The following is a 23,355-nucleotide window of genomic DNA, read 5'->3' on the forward strand; positions in this document are numbered from 1 at the left end:
TGGTTGAAATGCGGGCTATCTGTGTATGACAGTTGTATTTCTGCTGGTTCATAATGGCCTCTCTCTCTTCTCAGACGTGTCTGTTAATGCGGCAGCAGCATGAGGCAGCTGCCCTGAACGCAGTGCAGAGGATGGAGTGGCAACTGAAGGTGCAGGAGCTGGACCCTGCTGTACACAAGTCTCTGTGCGTCAACGAGGTCCCCTCCTTCTACGTGCCAATGGTTGACGTCAACGATGACTTTGTGCTGTTGCCCGCGTGACAGAAAAATGCACTCGTTCACAGAGTTAGAGGTCAAATATCATCACTTTTCAAAGAGACATCAAACAGAACGTATGGTAAGGGCTAGCCGGTTTGAAGAGGAATAAAACCTATATATTATATAGAAAAAATTCAAAGAAAAAAAAACTTGCTAATGATTCCCTTCCATGAGAGGAAGATGCATCTTTTTACTGGGGAAAAACACAACTTGCACTTTCATCCCTCAAGTTTTTATGCTTTTGTTCAGAATATAAAAAGCAAAACGGCTTTGCTTTGAAGCACCCAACACCACCTCCCTTTTAGGTGATGTTTGGACAGAGAATAGGGGATAAGATATAGAAATATTTTTCTGAATTTTTTGGTCCCCGTAAAATCAAACAACAAAGGAACACTGGAGAGGAGCCCTCCCACCATTCTGGATCATCTCATGGTGGATGAGAATGAGGCACCACAGTGGACACAGAGCTCCAGGTGAGCCTTGAGGAGGAGAACGCAGCACATGGCCAGAAGGGCATGCATGCGCGATGTGGTGGTGCAACAAGTAATATCTGTGGGACCTCCAGCCTCTTCCTGATGAAAGGACAGGAGGGTCTGTGTGGACGCTGTCTCTCTGGTCGGGACCATAAGGCCACACTCAGTCAGAGAGCTTCAGTCCCCTCTGTCCACAGCCCACCACCACACCCGGTAGAACCAGCATCCTGCCCCGGAGCAGAGTACAGCCAAGGGTCCATAGTGTGTCTGGGGTTAATGTCGGAGGGGAAGAGACGGCATCTTCCGCCTCATGGCCTGGGAAGAGGAGTGAGGCAGAGAATGGGGATGAACCGGAGCATCCCCACTAGAGTCTGGTCACCTGGTTCTGCATGCAGGAAGAACCAGCCTCTGACACTCTGCCAAGATAGGTAGAACACACATACCTGTTCACCTGCAACTATGACTGCAAATGGAAAAACAGGATAAAAGAATAATACAAGAATGTTGCGATTCAAGACTAAACAGATGGTGGTTTAGAGGAGAATATTCTTCTTTTTGTCTTTCTTTACTTGGGCATTTAATTGTTTCTGAGGAAGTGACTTGAAACACTACAGAGCCAATATTAGTTTAATGGGAAAAAAGAAAACTGAAAAAAAATTGTATTCCGTAAATGATGTACAGTTTTTATATTCGTTAACCAATGTATTCTTGCTGCCTTCTAGATAATTTATTTTGCCACACATTACTGCACAGTTGTAAATAACGTATGTACTGTAACATCACTCAGTTAAGTGTAAAAAAAATAAATGAATAAAAATGATCTTTGTATGTACAGTTCACTTTCGGGCAGCACTTTCCCCCTCATAACCATGGGCCAAAATGTGCACACGTTGTCAGTATTTTAAAGACTCCAGTGCACCGTTGTAACGTTCCCATCGATAGGTTTTGTCCAGGGCTGGTCAAAATGAGTTACCTGTGTTATCACCACAACGTACATAGGTAGTACAAAACCCCACTGTATTGAACAATGCCCAAACTAAGGGCCACAACTATAGTCCTCAGATGTAGCAAAATGGTTATAAAATTATTTAAAGAATAGAATAGTTATATTAGTCATTGCTTTATTACACAATTATATCTGAAAAAAATCTAAACCAAGAAAATGCCTTTTTACAGTGAATATTTTTATTTACTCAGTGTTGGGCAAGTCAAACAAGGGTACATCTGGATTGGTCAAGAAAGAAATGCCACTAACAAGCAAAACCATCACATTATTTTCTCATTCTGGATGGGATTTTCTTTTTGTCTTAATTTTTTTAAATTTCATTTACCCATTTAATTGGACTTTAATTGTATGTTTGGGTCTTTAGGAATAATATTCATCATGACGTTGGAGAATTTTCAGGCCACAAGACTTGGGATCTGACAGCCAACTCAATATTTGAAATCCTTAAACTTCCCTTTTTGAATGTCACTGTCATAGGCATCATTTACAGGTTAACCGTTTTTCAGGCCACATCAGGTTGGCATTGTTGTTCCTGATCTCTACCGTATACCACCTAAAACTACTTAACTAAAGAAATGTTTAGAATCTTTTTTAGCAAAGCTGTTTATCCACAAGATACAGGCCACATTCCATATTGGTTTTAAAAATGAATTCTTGCTTTAATTATGGGATGTGTTAACTTCCAAACTCCCTGGGTCCATACTTGAGAACATAAGATGTATTTTTGTTAGTAAAAAATGTTTGTCTCAAAATGCACTTCTGCCAATTCAAATCTTTGACGTAGTTGCATGTGATAAAATGCTCCATGTTAGCTGTTCCCATTACATAACCCGACACATTTAGCCCTATGCTAACCTGACCCGAAGGCAGTGATTATGTCAGGTTACAAATTCTGCATCAGCCAATTTCAAATCTTGACTTGGATGCAATTAGAACCCTTTTCCATGAGAGCATCCTTAACAGATGTCAACCGGTACCATCTGCGAATCAAAGTTTTAAAAAACACACATGAAGTTTCAACTGGACCAATAGCGCAATGTAGTGAGCCTGGCTCCTGGTAATTTGCAACAGTCTGCCATTTATCAGAATGGTGCTTGTTAGACCTCAAAGCCTTTGGAGGTGAGGGGAGTTTAACATATGGAATTGTTTCAAGATGGTCATACCGTGGATTATTTAGCTATTTGATTTAGAATTTTAGGACCCCACAAGGTATGATAAAATATTGAATTTGGGCTTTACTACTATGCTATAGAAACTAATTGAATAACTGATTCGTAAATGGAAAAACAGACAATGTAAAAAAAAAGGTAAATCATAAGGATTAAGGTTTTGAAGTATCTGTCCTATATCTGGGAGATCAGGAAAAGTGTGTATTTTTTGGGGTGACACATATTTAACCCCCTTTTTTGGCACAAAACTACCTCCATAATTCTACTTAAATTTGAATTACCGATACTGGGTCCCGTGACAGTTGTGGGGGTTGTAGAGCAAAACTAAAACCCCATTGTGTTCTTAATAGTCTCATCTTCCCATAGTGTGGTCATATTAGTTGGTAGGCCAACCGTTTGGACGTTTGGACAACCGTTACAGACATTTTTGTGAGAAGACTGATTTTCAAAATGTCTCTTGGTCTGACAAACGGCTCTGCCACTTTCCACAGCAGAAACGGAAGGCCGACATGGGTGGATGTGGTGGATTGAGATGCATCCCATACAAAACAACATATCTCTCGCTTAAATAGACAGATTGTTATTGGGATTTTTTTTAGGTTAATTAGATTTGTTGCACAGGTACGTCAATAGACTTTGAATAAAGTTTAGATCAAAGCTGAATCAATGTCTCGCAAGATCACTTAATGATTCATTAGTATTCTACATAGGCCTAACATACCAAATATAATATCATAGTATAACTTTACTGTTAGACCAAAATCACCACTTATTTTCTTATTTAGGCTACAACATTTTTATATTTTATATGCATCCACATCACATATTAGTTATTTGAATTGAGCTTTGAGGACCACGAGTAAAGTTGTTTTCCATTGCTTTATATATATTTCCACACTGAGGTTGGAATACAGATATGATCAAAATTATAATGCACTTTTAGTGTAAGAGCTGTTTGAAATGTCAGCTGGTTTGGCTGGGTGTTTTTTTTTAGTCTGCCTGGTGAATGTAAGTGTAATAGACCAATAACAGAGTTTGCCCTCCTCTCTGCCAATCATTTTGTTTTCAGGTGGCGCATCCCTCCCATTAGGTTCCTCCAATTAGGCCCCTCTGACCACTCCCAGACAGTCCTATCAAAGTTCTTGCTGGAGAAGCTATTTATTTTTGACAATCACAGTAGGGTACTTAATTGATACACAGATATTGAGAGAAAAATGTTGCCATTGGATCTTCAACAAAAAAGCTTGACATGAAGGGGCCTCTAATTGCCTTAGCAGCATATGACTCCTCGCTGCGATGGTAGTAGGGGTACATGACGGCTATTTGACAAGACCATAATGGTCTGACTTTTTTGGGCCAATATACGATAGACTTAAATGACCCTTTTTATATTTATTTTTTTCCCCTAAAAGCACATGGATGTGTGTGACACGGATAAGCATAAACTTGTGATTTTGTCATATATGCGAAAACATGCCTTTTGAATTTTGTCCAACGTTAGTAGCTAGTAGCAGCATAGTCAAGGATGTGTCATGCAATATTGGGACGCTATACTTTACAGACCAAGTTGAACAAATGTAAACCTTGAATTTGGAAGCTTAAAATATTCCTCTGGTGGCCATTGGTTGGTGGATGTGAAGTCTGAGATCTTTGATTGGCTGATGTGGAATTTGTTACAGGTAATAATCACTGCCAACTGGTCAGGCTAGCATAGGGCTAAATGTGCCAGGTTATGTAATGTGCAACAGCTAACGTAGCCTTGTCAAATACAACTATGTCAGCGATTTGAATTGGCTGATGCATATTTCGAGACAGAGAAAGTTTAAACTCAAACTTTTTCTAATGTTCACAAGTATGGACCCCTCTCTATTTATCTAGTTTTGTACAGTAGTGGAGATAAGTTTACAGTATAAGGTGCTGCTCTTCGAATACTCAAAGGGTGGAGCCAAAGTAAAGATCATACTCCTCTGTGGTCAATTGTTTCTTTGATTTTAAAAGAACTAGGTTTGACTTACATGCCCATGAATGATATTTTTTAATTAGCCTTTTAATCAAATTCCTTTTTTGTTAGTCAATAATCCTTTTATGACTAATCACTCTAAAAGCAAATTTCATCATAGTTTATTCATAACGATTTGGTGGATGGTGATATTAACAGGCAGGTAGTTTGTTTCACTTTAGCTTCTCAAGTGTACCAAGTGTAGGTATTTGTCAGTGGTATCAGGAAGTTTTAATGTTCCGTTTGATTCATATTCAGTAGGCCATCATACTTTGCTCTATTGTGTTGTTTACCATGCTAAGAGTAAGGCCTAGACAATTATGAACCAAAAAACAGACTAAGTTAACTCGTACACAAAGGGGGGAAGAATGGTGCAAAAGTGATAGTTAAGAAAAAAATGTTTTTTATCCAATTGGAATATTGACTTGTGAGAATTGATTGTTTCCTTATTTTTGGTTGGTCCTGATTTAAAAAAAGATTGAGTCTGTGATCTGCACATTCATCCTAATGGCAATATCAAGTGACATTTTGTGACGTTATGTACACACTTTCAACATAGCTGTGTATGAGGTGTCTATTCAAGTGCAATGGATGTTGCTACTCCAGTGTACGAGCAGTTGACTAGTTGTCGTCCTGGACATTTTGAAAGAGGAAAATCTAGTCATAAGGCAGTAAATGCATAAATAAATGTCATAGCACAGGTAGTCAGCGTCATGTGGACTTCAGCAGTTTGATTTAAGCCCTCAATTTTATTTTATTTAGTTTTTTAGTGCTTTTTCTGCAGGGGAGAGGGAGTTTTGTCAATAGAATCCTCTTGTGTTTTAGATCAGTGTGTTGTGTTGTCTTTTTGTCTTGGGTTTTTTCTTCTGTACGAAGCATAAAACACCAGTGGCATGTCAATCACTTCTTATGAGCAGAATGTATACCGTTACTACACCCCCACTCCCTCAATATTGTTTACAAGACATCAAGTGTGTTTCGGTTTCGTCTCTCTCACCTTAACGGTTTGAGCCCTGCCTTGATTTCTTTATTTCATCATTTATTGAACCACAAAGGCTTGAAATTGTGATGGCTAATTAGTGTCAAATCTAACCTTGGAATTCAAAACATACAGAGCAATAGTTTTAACCATTCAAATTATTTTTAATTCAAAAAAAAATTCTACATTTGGTTGATCAAGACAACATCCCCTGTAATTTTTGTCGAGACACTGGTGTCTCATACACACATCCAAATATTATTTCCAAGCCACACCAGTGAAGAATCATTTATATTAGGAAATGTACACCGGTCTCATTCCCTTCTCCCCCCCTACTGTTAACCACTTGGCCATGCCCTAGATTACCCCGTGACCTCATCAGTCTGCAACAAGTTACCTCTACTGTGTCCATCTGAGTGTTCATTTAATATTTAACTGGACATACTGTTATTTTACATAATAGAATCACAATTTCAAGCCTTTTTCTAGTTTCCTTTATTGAACAAGACAGTAGCTGATTCATTAGAATGGGAAATGACTAATAAAGCATGGAGAACTACTCTTTAAATGGTGACAAATAACCTATTTATTATCTTTCTGACACCTGTGGTATGTTTCAGTTAAAGGTCTCCGCTGTGTAAATTTTCCTCCTGTAATGCGTTGGAGACATTGTACATAATTGTAAATAAATATCCCAGGACGTTTTGCACCCTCCTCTTTGTACTAGTCTAAACTTGCGTAGAATGTGGGGTTCTAACTGCAACGAGACGGTGCGCTCGCTGCAGGGGATGTAACAACGTCACTTTTTTTATTTGTACAATGTAGTTGAATTGTGTACATATTGTTGGAGCAGCTATGGGGGAAGGGGTTTGTTGATGCTATCGTCAGTGCTGTAAAAGATCCAGTACTTTCACCTCTAGCTGTGTTGATTTCCTGCAAAAACAAAGGCGAGAAAATTAAAAAAGACTAAACTGATAAGAAATTCTAAATTGTTATTTTCTACAGTTGCATGTACAGAGAGCGCGAGAACTGCTGTTGTTCCTCAGAGATTATGTTCGTAAATAAACTTTTGAAATATTTCCTGTTTTCTGCTTTTACTTTGTCCTCATTCATACCCTTAAATATGCCTTGTGTGATTCGGGAGATGGGCACATCTATTTTAGCACCATGCCAACACGCGCACACAGTTTCTGAGCCAAATGAGGAACTTTAACAACAGTTAATTTGTATTAATTAAGATTGGTTAGCACATTTATCACAGGCAAGTTAAGTTGATAGAATACCAATCAGTGTACACATGTGTAACACTTTACACCTATGTATACTTTATTTGGCAGGGACAATGTTCAACAAATTATCAGTGTGAGTATGAGAAGGGATGTGTTGCACCAGATTTAATTTACATTTTAATTTCATCCCTATATTTAATCCCTGGTTTGTCCCAAAGGCCCTCAAGGCAACATCCAGGCTTCTGTGGCACCAGTGGTCAACTGAAACCAATTAGAAAACTGTCTATACAGAGGTAGCGGAAACACTGGCTCTTATCTTTTGCTTGGCCAGCAGGAGGACGCCTGGAAAAGTGTTTGTTTTGGCTGATATTTAGATCTATGATCATGAGTGGTTTTGACTTTTGAGAAAAACTTAAAGACCTGTGGGTATAACAGGCCTATTTTTTTGCCATGCAATATGATCAGTAGATGCCATTATATTTGTTGAGACAGAAGTATTTATAGTAGGTTACTTATGAGCCAGATATGAAGAGGGTAACCATTTGAAATCATCCTCAAAATAAAGTTAAGAAATATGTCGATCTGTCAATGCGAAATAGGCCTAGGCCACAGTGCGTACAAACACTGATCTACGAGCAGATAGAAATCCCACCAATAACACTTCGGTTACTCACCGACCTGCCCACTTGGCTGGAGTAGTGCTATCTCATCTAACCTATCCTGCCATGCCCAGCGGTGTGTGTGGATGTCCAACACTACATTACATTACATTAAAGTCATTTAGCAGACGCTCTTATCCAGAGCGACTTACAACACTACTGACTAACAGCTGTCTCGGCATTGTCTCTGACAATGGACTTTGAAACGAAGATTTATACCAAAATCGGTGGATATGGACGATATAACAGAGTTATGTCCATATTCAGCTGGTTTCCGAATTTTGCTGTGAAGCTGAATCTTTTTTGCGACGTTTTTTACACCCTGATTCCCGGGTCGTACCACTGTAAACCCGACCCGACCCTTTTACCTTCGGGTTTTCTTTTCAGCAATTATTCCAGACAAGGGTATCTCAATTTTGCCATACCGTGGGTGAATGGTTCTGGACTGAGTCACTGTAAACTTTATAAGTACCCTAGAAACGTCTCCAACTTCATATACAGCATTCCAAAGGAGATAGTGCCATGTACGAGAGGATGGGAGTACGACCAAGCTGCGCGCTTCAGAGCAACTACGTGACAGAGGTAAACAAATATATACTTGGATTCGATGGTTTGTGGTTATTTTAGGAGAGTTTGTGCTTTTGCCAGATTAGCAATCATTCGTGTGCTATTGATGTTTTTATGACGACGCATTTACCTTACCTGATTTGGTTTACAAGTAGCCGCCTTTTCAGGCTAATGTGTAAATATCTTTGCCAAGCCCTGTCGAATGTTATTCATCCATTCAAAGTCGGCTACTCAAAGTACATTTGGGTTTAGCCTATTACTTCGGGGTTTGCAACTTTTTAATTCGCATTTGTGTTAATTGAGCTTGTCCCAGACAGACTGCTGGGGCTAGAGTTGGTCATCAATAGGCCTACTAGATAACGTCAATAGATGAGACGGCACATGCCCTGTTAGTCCTACTCATTGCTCAAGTCTGCTGTTGGTTAACATGCTTTAGAGTTTGTAACTCTAGGATACATTGTGTTTTGGTTATGTGCTGAATTTGATTACCAGATTTCAACAACAAAAATCCTATTAGCACTATTTATCAGATCACATTAGTGTGTTAATTACATAACGAAACTGCTGTGCAGAGCCATGAAATATGGGTGATTATGTGATGATAGCAGCACAACAGGAAATGCAGGGACAACCGTGTTCTTCCACCCTGATGGAGTTCCTGGGAAGATGTGTCCTCAACAGAGCAGACGAGAGGGGTCAGTCTAGGATGAGCATTCCTCTTTCTGTACGGACCCTTGGATGTATGTATGGAACCCTTTTCATATGTTTTACTACTAGACCTATATTCTCATTTCAGACTAGCACAGGCAATGCCTCTCTAACGCTGTCCTGTTTTGCGTCTTGGGAAAAGTTAACTAAATGTTGACTTATTGCACCTGGACAAACCTCACCAGCCCATTATAATATCAAAAAAGGGGCAGACCAATCCCACTGCAAATACTGGAACGGGATTTTGGTAAACAGAAGTATCAGCAGTTACTCAAATGTTCAGACACAAGGCAAATACTGGCGTGTGTGTGAGAGAGAGTGTGTGTGACGGCTGTACAGGAATTCAACAAGGCAGACAGTAGTCCTGACGTGGTGTATTTTCTCACGCATGTTTCCCTGGACGAAGAAATAGGCCACCCATTATGTCATTATTTCAGTGGCTCCATTGACTTGGCTCTTTTACCTCATTCCTAACTATGTGGCAAAAGGGTCATTCCATGTTGTCCATGTTATTTCAGAAAGCCATGACACCCGCCATCTCAGATTGTTCTGAAATCGTTTCTGTAGTTAGGAACAGATAAGATTAGCCTTCCTGAAACATTATTTTGTTGAAGATAATTTTATCTCTGAGAAATTAAGCTAATTGATTGCAACTAAATAGTTACTATATGAATCCTGTACATTTAAAATGGCCAATTTGGGTCAAATCAATTATATTTCAACAAATAATGTTTCAGGAATGCTAATCTATTATTATTATTTTTATTTTTTTTTACATTTTTACCCCTTTTTTCTCCCCAATTTCGTGTTATCCAATTGGTAGTTAGTCTTGTCCCATCGCCGCAACTCCCGTACAGACTCGGGCGAGGCGAAGGTCGAGAGCCATGCTTCCTCCGAAACACGACCCTGCCAAGCCGCACTGCTTCTTGACACTGCTCGCTTAACCCGGAAACCATCTGTACCAACACCGTACAGCACAAGGAGTCACTAGAGCGTGATGGGCCAAGGACATTCCAGCCGTCCAAACCCTCCCCTAACCCGAACGACGCTAAGCCAATTGTGCGCCGCATCATGGGTCTCCCGGTTGTGGCCGGCTGCAACACAGCCCGGGATCTAACCCGGATTGTGGCCTCCCACTTAGGAGGCCACTATCTTATCTTTTTCTAACTACAGAAACTATTTCAGAACAATCTGAGATGGTGGGTGTCAATCCTCTTTATTGTTCTTTTTGAGGTGGAATGACTCACCATCTTTCTTCTCTCTCTCTCTCTCTCTCTCTCTCTCTCTCTCTCTCTCTCTCTCTCTCTCTCTGCTCCACAGTGGAACCTAGTGTGTGTTGACTACTGGAAGATTCCTCTGCAGCACATCTGCTTCATGACATGGTGGATTGTGGGATATGTCCTCCTGGGCACAGTGTGTGACTGGTAGCTACACTTCTGCATTTTGTGTGTGTGTGCGTGATGTTTCTGTTGTATTTTTGTATAATTGTAAACTACAATTGTATTAATTTCACCATACATATTTAATGTTTATGTTATTGATGGTATTAGGCTGTTATGAATGTTTAATATGTGTGCATGGGAAGCTATGTGTCTCTGTCTTTTCTCTGTTCAGGTTGGGTCGTCGACAGGGCTTCCTGCTGTCTGTGTCCGGTCTGTTAGGAGTAGCTGTGTGTCTGTCCAACAGCCCTGTAGTGTTTCTGCTGCTACGCCTGTCTCAGGGCGCCATGTTGGCTGGGGTCTTCCTCTCCTCTTACCTCGCCAGTAAGTACACTTGACTCACCCTACTAATACCGCTCACTCCTGAGTACACACTTAATGGGTCAGTTTAAATAAAATAAAAATATCAGACAAAACACACATGACAAGAGACAACACTGCATAAAAAGATACCTAAGACAACACCGCATGGTAGCAGCACAACATTGTAGCATCACAAAACATGGGTACAAACATTATTGGGCACAGACAACAGCACAAAGGGCAAGAAGGTAGAGACAATAATGCATCACGCAAAGCAGCAACTGTCCATGATGGCAGGGGAAGCTGTACAGATAAGTCATCCAAAGGACTTTGACTTTCCAAACACAGAAGAAAGCTAACGCTATATGATGCCCCGTCTCCTTATTAATTAAGCCACTTACGTAGATAACTAGCAAGTGTAAATTTGAGGGTTGCGTTAATGCAAAATGCAAACGTTTTTCACCCAGAAAATAAATATAAAACGCATAAGAAATATCTTGCTGCGTTTTTTGTGAACGCAGATCTAAAATGCTTCTTATTGTAATTTCTGCTCTGTATCAGACACATTTTGTGCTTCAGTTGCATTTTTCCACTCTGGGAATTCACCAATGGGCATTCTATCAGCAGCCAGTGCTCTGACTGATGTGTAGCTACTTTTCTCCTGTACTTTTCTCGGTGTAGTCGTCTACTTTTCTCTGGTAAAATGCAATATTAACTTCAAGCAAAAAACTTCAAGCAAAAAAAATATCCTTGCTTTTTCGTTGTAAGCTCATTCACTTGTGTGGCTGCCAGCCAAATAGCGTTGCGCACTTTCTGAATGTGTTGCACAAATGTATTTTCTGTGAAGGAAAATAGTAGTGGTTTAGTTAGTAGTTGCACGGCCCTGATCACTATTGAAGCAAAAAAACTGTTGACTTTAAATATGAAACACGACCCCTGTCAATTCACAGCTAAACTCAACTGCTCCTGCTTTTCCCCGCTGCGCAATTTACAAACAAACACTTAACTGGCTCAACTGTTCTGGGGAACTGCGGTAAGCTTCGTAATGTGAAAGGTGAAATGAAGAACGCGGTCTGCTTTATTTCCTAAAGTATTGCAAGAGTTGACTGCAGGTATTTACTTAAGAAGCTACAAATGTAAATTTATTGAAAAACTTCGGTATTGACGGTATTAAATCAAATCAAATTTTATTTGTCACATACACATGGTTAGCAGATGTTAATGCGAGTGTAGCGAAATGCTTGTGCTTCTAGTTCCGACAATGCAGTAATAACCAACATGTAATCTAACTAACCATTCCAAAACTACTGTCTTATACACACAAGTGTAGGGGGATAAAGAATATGTACATAAAGATATATGAATGAGTGATGGTACAGAGCGGCATAAGCAAGATACAGTAGATGGTATCGAGTACAGTATATACATATGAGATGAGTATGTAAACAAAGTGGCATAGTTAAAGTGGCTAGTGATACATGTATTACATAAAGATGCAGTAGATGATATAGAGTACAGTATATACGTATACATATGAGATGAATAATAGCCTCCTGTAGCCTCCTGTGGCTATTTCTAAATACCCCTGTATACGGTATACCGCCCAAGCCTAGGGCAGTTACTGGTATTGTTCTTACTTCAGCGCAGTGTATTTCTGTGAAATGTAATCACGTTTCCTCTTCAAAATGTAATATCATTTGTGAAATGGTCATGTGGAGCATATTGTAGATTTCTGTATTCTGGACAGTTCAGGTGGGAGTTCTACATCAGACTTTGTTTAGCTGAATTAAAGCAGTCGGCTAAATATATTTTAAATATATTTAATAGCAGTTTTTATTACTTCTCACTCAGAAGTGTGTCAGTGGCTAACATCTGTTGGATAAGTATAGACCAAACCCATATATCAAAAGCTCCCTCACAAAGTGCTTCCCTTAGCGTTATGTAGGGAAGCCAGGACGAACTCATTCTCCCAATTTCACTAATATCATCCAAATCAATCAATCCTAGCACATTTTTGGGTTCATTCGGTAGTTTTTGAAGTAGAAACATGTTAAAAAATGATAAGTACCATGTGAACTCGGCAAAAAAAGAAAGGTTCCTTTTTCAGGACCATGTCTTTCAAAAATAATTATTAATATCCAAATAACTTTACAGATCTTCATTGTAGGGTTTAAACACTGTTTCCCATGTTTGTTCAATGAACCATAAACAATTAATGAACATGCACCTGTGGAACGGTCGTTAAGACACTAACAGCTTACAGGCGATAGGCAATTAAGGTCACTGTTATGAAAACTTAGGACACTAAAAAGGACTCTGACAACCACCAAAAGAAAGATGCCCAGGGTCCCTGCTCATCTGCATGAACGTGCCATAGGCATGCTGCAAGGAGGCATGAGGACTGCAGATGTGGCCAGGGCAATAAATTGCAATGTCCGTACTGTGAGATTCCTAAGACAGCCCTACAGGGTGACAGGACGGACAGCTGATCATCCTCACAGTGGCAGACCACCTGCACAGGATCGGTACATCCGAACATCACACCTGCGGGACAGGCCCCATTCTCTGCTACCAATGACTGGAACGAACTGCAAAAATCACTGAAGCTGGAGAGTCATGTCTCCCTCACCAGCTGTAAGAGCAGCTCACAGATCACTGCACCTGTACATAGCCCATCTGTAAACAGCAAATTCAACTACCCCATCCCTATACTGTATTTATTTATTTATCTTGCTCCTTTGCACCCCATTATCTCTACTTGCACATTCATCTTTTGCACATCTACCATTCCAGTGTTTAATTGCTATGTTGTAATTACATCACCACCATGGCCTATTTATTGCCTTACCTCCCTTACCTCATTTGCACTTACAGTAGAAAACATCTAAGTCTATATACAGTATTATTGACTGTATGTTTGTATATATTCCATGTGTAACTCTGTGTTGTTGTATGTGTCAAACTGCTGTACTTTATCTTGGCCAGGTCGCAGATGTAAATGAGAACTTGTTCTCAACTAGCCTACCTGGTTAAATAAAGGTGAAATAAATAATAATAAAATAAGGTAACGGATGGCAACAACAACTACCCGATTAACACCAGGAACGTACAATCCCTCCATCAGTACTCAGACTGTCTGCAATAGGCTGAGAGGCTGGACTTAGGGCTTGTAGGCCTGTTGTAAGGCAGGTCCTCACCAGACATCACCCGGCAACAACGTCGCCTATGGGCACAAACCTACCGTCGCTGGACCAGACAGGACTGGCAAAAAGTGCTCTTCACTGAAGAGTCGCAGTTTTGTCTCACCAGGGGTGATGGTTGGATTCGCTTTTATCGTCTAAGGAATGAGCGTTACACCGAGACCTGTACTCTGGAGCGGGATCGATTTGACCATCAGTCATTGTCTGGGGTGGTGTATTCACAGCATCATAGAAATGAGCTTGTTGTCATTGCAGGAAATCTCAACGCTGTGCGTAACAGGGAAGACATCCTCCTCTCTCATGTGGTACCCTTCCTGCAGGCACATCCTGACATGACCCTCCAGCATGACAATGCCACCAGCCATACTGCTCGTTCTGTGCGTGATTTCCTGCAAGACAGGAATGTCAGTGTTCTGCCATGGCCAGCGAGAAGCCCGGATCTCAATCCCATTGAGCACGTCTGGGACCTGTTGGATCGGAGGGTGAGGGCTAGGGCCATTCCCCCCCAGAAATGTCCAGGAACTTGCAGGTGCCTTAGTGTAAGAGTGGGGTAACATCTCACAGCAAGAACTGGCAAATCTGGTGCAGTCCATGAGGAGGAGATACACTGCAGTACTTAATGCAGATGCTGATTGTTACTTTTGATTTTGACCCCCCCTTTATTCAGGGACACAATTCCATTTATGTTAGTCACATGGCTGTGTAACTTGTTCAGTTTATGTCTCAGTTGTTGAATCTTATGTTCATACAAATATTTACACGTTAAGTTTGCTGAAAATAAACAGTTGGCAGTGAGAGGACGTTTCTTTTTTTTTTGCTGAGTTTATATTACTAAAACATAAGTTGAGAAAAATACTGTTGCTGCTTCCTGTTGTCATGGTGTCAAAACACCAGTTTTAAATGTCCAAATTCATATCAATATGCTGAAATAAGTTCTGATGTTGAAGACAATAGATTTTTTTAAATGCATTTTATCGATGGCAATTTGAATGCGCAGAGGTACTGTGACGAGATTTTGAGGCCCATTGTCGTGACATTCACCTGCCGTTTCAGCATGATAATGCATGGCCCCATGTCGCAAGAATCTGTACACAATGCCTGGAAGCTGAAAATGTTCCACATGGCTTGCATACTCACCAGACATGTCACATGTTGAGCATGTTTGGAATGCTCTAGATCAACATGTGAGAGCGCTTGTTCCAGTTCCTGCCAATATCCAGCAACTTCACAGAGCCATTGAAGAGGAGTGGGACAACATTCCACAGGCCACAATCAACAGCCTGATCAACTCCATGCACAGGAGATGTTGCGTTGCATGAGACAAATGATGGTCACACCAGATATTGATCCATGCCCCTACTTTTATTTATTTTTTCTTCGGGTATCTGTAACCAAAAGATGCTGTATTCCCATGTGAAATCCATAGAATAGGGCCTAATTATTATGATTTTTGACTGATTTCCTTATATTAACTGTAACTCAGTAAAATATTTGAGATTGCGTTTATATTTTTGTTCATTGTATTTTGCTAAATTAGTACCTTAACTGCTCACCCATCAACAGTTACCAAATGGGCACTCCAGACTGAAATTAATTAGCTTGTTCTACTTTAATCAATAGCGCACACAGATTAATCAATCACGTCAATATTGCATAGAAATCAATGGAACTGAGACAATTCGCTGCCACTACATGTCATTTGCACTCTTCTAAAAGTACTGCAAAGCCACTGGTAATTTACCAAAGTTACGGGAATCTTCAGTCATTTTGGTAATCTATCGTAACTATGATCATTTATACTTGGATAACTCTATTCATATATAGTTTACATTTTTTGTGTGTCAATATTGTCCATATGGTTAAAGAGAAAATAGTCTGATGAAAAAGTATCTAATCAACAATGGCATTTTTTTCAATTAACTCTTCAAACTATTGACTTTTTTCTCAACTGTTACCAGTTTCACATCAATACATTGAGAACAAATGCATATTGACATTGTAAAAAAAAAAAAGAAAAGAGGCTGTGTGGCATTCCCCCATACTTCCCATAGCAACCTGGTCTCATAGACTCAACATAACATAGTATAAGTAAATCGGAGACACTCAAATGAGTATGTTATGTTTGGTATGGTTACAGAAGGCAAACAAAAGCAGTGTGGATGGGTGGACTGGGCATATAACGCGAACGCCTAACATCTAGCAACCCAAAGATTGTGTGTTTGAATCTCATCACTGACAACTTTTGATTTTAACATTTTCTACTAATTTCTATTTTTTAAGCTACTTTGCAACTTAGCATGTTAGCTCACCCTTCCCCTAACCTTAACCTAACTCCTAACCTTAACTCCAAACCCAGCTAAAGTTAGCCACCTAGCTAACATTAGCTACAACAAATTGGAATTCGTAACATATTGTACGAATTGCAATTTGTAATTATCGTACAAAATGGATGATGGGATAGCCACAAATGAATAAATACTATACGAATTGTGCCATACTATTTGGAATGTCCCAGATTTATGTTATATTACTTCCAGGTTGACCATAGCCCTCTATTGCTGCTATGGGGGTTAGAAAGTCCTTACCTTATGTCCCATGATCCCACACCAACCCCTGGCCTATGGATTTCTCACTTGGGGGTTTCCTCTGTTGCCAATAAACATCAAGGATCACTGGAGGGAAACGTGATTGGGGGATGTTTAAGGGATAGGGAGGGTGACAGGTTAGGGGTTGACTGTGTGTCGGGGTGGTGGTCGCATACCCGGGTCACCGGGTGCCATCTTGTTACACTGCTGTCTTATTAGGGTTCAAAGGGCACTGGTTGGAACACACAGCCTGGAGCCAAGCTGAGCATTACTTATTCACTGACTCTCTCCTTCCCCCTTTACTCCCCCTCCCTCTATCAGAGATGGCTTGAGTGTGAGGTAACTTAAGGCTCTCTGGGCTAGGCCATCCCTAGACCAAGAGACGTCCCCTTCCCAGCGTTGTTCCCTTGTTAGTGGGTATGGGGTTTTCTTGCTATAACTTTCCTGTGATTGTGAGCTAATTGTGTGAACTGGTGTGTTTTTATGTGGACAATTCTTTGCTGAGTGAAAGCGGTCAAGCAGTACTCCATGTGTTTTTAAGACCCTTCTGTGTGTGGGAATAATGGTGCTAGATACCACCTTTAGAGGGAGGCCTACCGCAGTCTGTCTTTAACACACCCACACACACATTTGCTCTTCTTACATTCCTCTAAGGTCACTGGTTAAATTTTGGTTTTAGGCTGTATTCTGGAGGACTGCCTCTCAGTGATCTACTGCCAGAGAGTTCTTCAAAGGGGGAGTGGGGGAACAAAATAGCAGGACAGAACATAGTGGAAGAAAAGGTGTATTCTTTTCCTTTGTTTTCTCTGTGAGGGGTTTTGAAGGAGGAGAACTAGGGCATTGGAGTTTAGGTCAAAGTAGAGAGGAATTTCACACCACACAAATGGTCACAAATAGTTTTATGGTCAGTCAGGCTACTATTTGCATTTTCCTTCTCTCTCTCTTTCCTCTATCTCCTTCCTTCATCCTCTCTACATCTCCCTTTGTGTGTTCTACAGGACTGGAGCTGTGTGACCCTCCCCATCGTCTCATGGTTGAAAAGGTCAGTGGTTTCTTTGCCGTCGTGGCAGAGCTCTTGTTGCCAGGGCTGGCGGTGATGTGTCGTGATTGGCCAGTTCTTCAAGCAGTGGCAACCTTACCACTGCTCCTGTTGCTCTCCTATTGGTGGTGAGTCTGTCATAAGCATTTTTTTTTGTGTAAACACGGTATAGTGCAAGGGGGGGCAAAGTACGGTCCATCGGGTACTTCAATCCCAGCCCGCGAAAAAATGTTTGTTTTTTTACAATTGTTGTTTTTTGTGTTTTTTTTCTGATACATTTTGTGATATTGTCAGGAGAATTCTATACTCCTGTTCATTTACCAATTCAATTAAGTTACCCTTAGTCTGATATATAAGGATTTGTAAGATACTGATAGAAAAGGAAACAGACAGAGGCCCAGTCTACCAAAGTTAAATGTTTATTCACGGGAATGTTCTGAAGTCAAGAATACAAATCAATTCATTTTATACTGACTTCTCACCCCCACACATACACACAAACATACACAGAAACATACGCACACACACAAACACACAAACATGTCCTGCTACGCACACACTGTCTGTCTCACTTCCCAGCCTACAGAGATAGTGACTTTGTCCTTGAGACGTACTCCTCTCTCTAGTCAGGTCGGCACCAAGCTCAGACAGTCTGTGTTTAGAATACCATAAAGGCATATTGTTTCACCCTAATTCTGACTAGGACTACACATTTATTGATTATGATTTCATACATTATAATCAATTCCATACAATTATATGTTTCAGGGCGGAATATTCTAATCATTCAATTAACAGACAATTCTCACCTCTCAGATATCCAATTGGTAGTTTGTCTTGTCCCATCGCTGCAACTCGGAAGAGGCGAAAGTCGAGAGCCGTGTGTCCTCCAAAACACGACCCAGCCAAGCAGCACTGCTTCTTGACACAATGCCCACTTAACGCGGAAACCAGCCGCACCAATGTGTCGGAGTAAACACCGTACACCTGGCGACCGTGTCAGCGTGCATTTGCCCAGCCCGCCACAGGAGTCACTAGAGCGGAAATCTTGGCCTACCAGACCCCCTCCTAACCAGGACGGGCCAATTGTGCACCGCCTCATGGGTCTCCCAGTCACGGCAAGCTGTGACACAGCCTGGGATAGAACCCGGGTCTTTAATGACGCCTCAAGCACTGTGATGCAGTCCCTTAGACCGCTGCGCAACTATGGAGGCCCCCGCAAATTGACTTGAACAAACAATTGGTCCCCCCAAAAAATGTGGCCCTCTGTTCATTTTCGAAATCCCGGTGTGGCCCTCGAACCAAAAAGTTTGCCCACCCCTGGTATAGTGTATATTATTCATGTCATGGGACAGAACGTATAAGGGCATGGATAGAGAAAGAGGGATGTGTGTTATAATTATTATGCATTTTTGTGGAAGGACAGGAAGTAGAGAGAGTGTCATGGATGGAGAAAGAGACGTGTGTTTTTATATTCCTGTTTTCTCATATCCCCTCAGTTGTCCATCAGTGTTTCCCGAGTCTCCCCGCTGGCTTCTGGCCACAGGTCAAATCCACCAGGCTAAGAGGTGTCTCCAGATCTTCTCCACCAGAAACAGAGTCTATCTCAGGGAGGACATCTACCCTGCTGAGAACCTGCTCTCAGGTATCATCATCCCCCACCCGATCCTGATCCTTTTAGCTGGTCTGTGTCAATGAATAATGTCTGCTGCCTTTGGTAGTGTAATCGGTTGCGGCGAAATCCTGCACGGAGCCTTGACCGTGTGTTGCCACTTTTAAGAGCGCATCAGCAGTCAGGAAGGAGGAAATGAAATGGACTCTTCCGCTCTGTGAGCGCTGTCGGTTGACGCAGTAGTTTTGACTGTGTGTATCTCTTTGCAGAAGTCTTATTTATTTTCAGCGTGCTTAGTTCGTAAAGTGTTTAAATCGATCGCCGGTGTTACCGCTCAATGTCGTGTTTTGAATCTGTTGGGACCGCTCTTGTCATTGATCGCATGGATTAGTAGCAGTATTGTTTGCGAAGCGTTGACAAATAAACCAACAAACCAGACTGGCAGACGAGTGCAACTGAAAGCCTGGAGTTTATAGCTAAGACATAGCCCTCTCTCACTCCAGTGCTTCACACTGGAGCTGATTTATTTATTTTTTGTTGCGCTGCACGCCATGGTATATTCAGTACTGCTGGCCTATTATTGCTTTCAGGAAATATTTGTGACAGTGGTGTTCAACAGAGTGTGCATTTGAGATTTTTTATTATATGGGATTATTGATTGAACTAGATTTATATTGGTTCCTATGGTTTTCTGTCCTTAAAGACTTAGGTACTTTTTTTTTGTTTTGTCTACACCCACACAATTTCATACACCCATTCACTCTTCATTCTGGGAACTAACACAGAGTACTGCAAATAATTTGTTGATGACTGGGTTCTCTATAGTCAGTTACCTATGAGTCGCTCCAATCCTTATTATTGTGTGAGGTATTATTGGTTGGGTTACCCCTGTGGTGTGCCAGTGGAGAGAGAGGATACCTGGCAAACAGGCTACACTCTAGGCAGCCACTTCTGTGTGTGTGTGTGTGTGTGTGTGTGTGTGTGGTAGCTGTACTTTCTCTATCCTATTCTCTTCCTTTCAGAAGAGTTAATAACTGCCTGGCACCCAAACCAAAAATCTTTATCTTAACCTTGTAACTGCATTGTTCGAGAGGTAAACTAATGCTTTGGGCGATACATCCAAACGCCCAGGTTTCCCCATATGTTAGGTTATTGGTTTTCACTTATCCACATTCAGCACAGCAACACCTTACAGACAACCCATCCAGTCCACTCACAGCATCCCCTCATATCCAATATTAGTGAACTTTGTTTGAGGTACGCGTAGCATTGGACGTTTCTGAGATGGTTCAGAAGTGTGCCTGGTTACCTGTGCCAGCTAGACAACTGAGCTCTTTCACAGGCCCAGCCTTTCACAGGCCCAGCCTTTCACAGGCCCAGCCTTTCACAGGCCCAGCCTTTCACAGGCGGCCAGTCACTTAATGAGTGAGAGCATCCAACACCTGTGCTCTCCTGTGGTAGTCACGATAAGATCTCTTTGTTTGTTGGACATTTCAATGTGACCGTAGTGTACTCAATCGCAAACTGGAATTACCTTAGTCCAAATCAAGACCCATGACATTTTATATTTTGGTAATTTATCAGATGCTCTTATCCAGAGTGACTTACAGGAGCAATCAGGGTTAAGTGCCTTGCTCAAGGACACACCGGCAAATTTTCCAACTAGTCGGCACAGGGATTCGAACCAGAGACCTTTCGGTTACTGGCCCAACGCTCTTAACTTTTAGTCCGACTGAATGGTTCCATTTAGTGTGATTTAATCGTAGGCACTGGTTCTTAGGAGGGAGATTCCCTCTGGAATGTGGGTTATATGTTTGTACCAAGTGAACAACGTTTGGGTCAAGTGCCCTTTGGCTTTGGTATTGGCAGTGTGAATGCAGGCTCATATCTCTCCTTCTCTCCCTCCCTCTCCTTTTCTTCTCGGTAGAGATCGATGCGGAGTACCCAGATGATACCCAGCCTTGCTACCACTCAGTCCTGGAGTTGCATTCCACCCGAGTGATCTGGAGGAACTGCCTCATTCTTAGCTATACTATGTGAGTTAGGAGCTAACACAGCTTGTATGACCTTCTATATTACTCCCCCCACTGAACAATACAGCCACGAGGAATGGTAATGTTACCATTTACCGCAGCTGCTTTTAACAGTACAGTTTGGACAGAGTAAGTTTCATGTTTTGGGCCAAGGACCTCACCTTTCCGAACTCTCCTCCAGGTTCATAGGCACAGGCATCCAGTACTGTTTCATCAGGAACCTTCGCAGCTACTCCCACAACTTCTACTTTAGTTACTTCCTGCGTGTGCTGACTGGAGCTCTGGGCTGTATCTTCCTCTGCCTGTCCGTCAACCTCTTTGGTCGCCGTGGTATCCTGCTTCTGTCTGCCATTATCACCGGCCTGTCCTCGCTGCTGCTACTGGCCCTCACACAGTGTAGGTTTAACCTGCTTTATTTCTGTGCTGTGATGACGATACTACGTTGCTTTACTCTTTCTATACACGCTTTTTCTTTAAGTGCATCAATACAGGGTCTCATACGGTCTTCTCTCCCCTGTACATGGTTCATTAGTAACTCTTATCCTCGTACAGTAGCCATAGGTTTTCCACAATGACCTCATTCATAACGATGTCACTGTTATGATTCTGATTGGCCATTAGATTTTTTTCCGGTTATTTCAGGTCAATTTTCTTTTAAATTGCCTGTTTCCTAGTTTGCCTAGTTTTAGTGAGTCATCAGAAAGACACATCCTTGTCCTTCTCTAGATCTTTGTGGAGTGCTGGTGTTGGTGCTGTCTGTGCTGGGGCTCCTCTTCTCCCAGGCCCTGGCCATGCTCAGTGCATTCTTCGCCAGTGAGGTCATGCCCACCGTAGTCCGGTGAGTATTATGTCTCCTCTCAGAATGCTGGGTCAGGTGCCCTTGACAATGTTAGTGAGCTCTATATCTCTCCTGACCCTCTCTCTCCCTCTGCCTCAGTGGTGGTTGTCTGGGGCTGGTACTTGCGTCTGGCTGTATGGGGATGGCTGCCTCCTCTATGATGGAGCTCCAGAACAACAGGGGTTTCTTCCTCCACCACGTCGTCTTCGCCTCCTTCGCCGTCCTCTCGGTGCTGTCTATCATGCTGCTGCCGGAGAGCAAGCGCAAGTCGCTACCCGACTCCCTGAAGGATGGAGAGGGCCAGCGACGGCCCCTCTCTTCCTGTCCCGTGAAGACAACCTGCCCCTGCTCTATACCTGGTGTGGAGCCTCCAGTACAACCCTGATAACTACTCCCGCCTGGTCACCGCCACCAGGAAGATGCTCATCAAAGACAATTTACCCTATAAGATCGTTGTGCCCTCCCAGTCCCCACTGCTGCCTTCCAACAGCGAGGTGCACTGAATACTGGAGGAAGAGGTACTAAGAGAGGACTTATCTTAGCAGCCTCTAACTACCATCACCCATCCTCCTCTCCCACAGAGAGACCTCACCTCAAACCCTCTGGATATCTCTCCCTGGTATCATCCTGGGCTAGCTGCCTGGTTCCCTTTCACCAGACTGATCCATACACGTATCGCTCTGAACGACGGGTTTTCTTAGATATTTTGAAGGGGAGGAGAGTTGAAGATGTGTGTATTTACTGTGTCCGTCTTTTTTGTTGTTGTGCCAAGTGTTTCAAACAATACAACAAAAACGATCTGTGTGTGTGCTTGCACAGACTCTGCTGAAAGACTGTGCTAGTCCTTTGTTTTTGTACTGATTGAGATCTGCTGTTGCTAAGACTGTGTTAACGCCCTCTCTTCTCCAGGCTGTGCAGCATGGGAGCTATGGCTTTATTAACCACTAAGGCCCACTTGAGAAGCGTTGCTTGTCCACTTAACTGGTGACTCATGCTTTTCAGTACTGCTGTCTTGTGCCTGTGACTGCAAATAGAAAGAGCAGGGTCCTGACTGTTACTTAATCTGACTCATTGGTGACTCAACGAGGGGACCTCACAGATAGAAGTCAGTTTGGCTCAAACTGGAATGTATTGTAGCCAATTGTTAGATTTTTTGGGGGGGGACTCAATGAAGTATCAGTCACTGATAATATGACCTAAGCTATGAAAGGTCATTTCATCCTGTCCACTTGTTGGACATGTTTTAATAACATGAGATGT

The 23,355-nt window shown here is 41.9% G+C and overlaps 1 protein-coding gene and 1 pseudogene across 4 annotated transcripts in view; both read left to right on the forward strand.

The window, feature by feature from the left end:
• The window catches only part of LOC135547880 (ankyrin repeat domain-containing protein 11-like), a 150,842-nt gene extending 149,278 nt beyond the window's left edge, over nt 1–1,564 (forward strand). For all 4 annotated transcript variants that reach the window (XM_064977095.1, XM_064977110.1, XM_064977100.1 and 1 more), the window contains one exon: nt 75–1,564. In XM_064977095.1, the coding sequence (XP_064833167.1) occupies nt 75–260 (186 nt within the window). In that variant the 3' untranslated portion in view covers nt 261–1,564. The remainder of the gene's footprint in view (nt 1–74) is intronic.
• On the forward strand, nt 700–23,249 carry LOC135541006 (putative solute carrier family 22 member 31; annotated as a pseudogene).
• The last annotated feature ends 106 nt before the right edge of the window (nt 23,250–23,355 follow it).

The sequence above is a fragment of the Oncorhynchus masou genome, chromosome 1 (genome assembly GCF_036934945.1).
Source record: "Oncorhynchus masou masou isolate Uvic2021 chromosome 1, UVic_Omas_1.1, whole genome shotgun sequence".
NCBI lineage: Eukaryota > Metazoa > Chordata > Actinopteri > Salmoniformes > Salmonidae > Oncorhynchus > Oncorhynchus masou.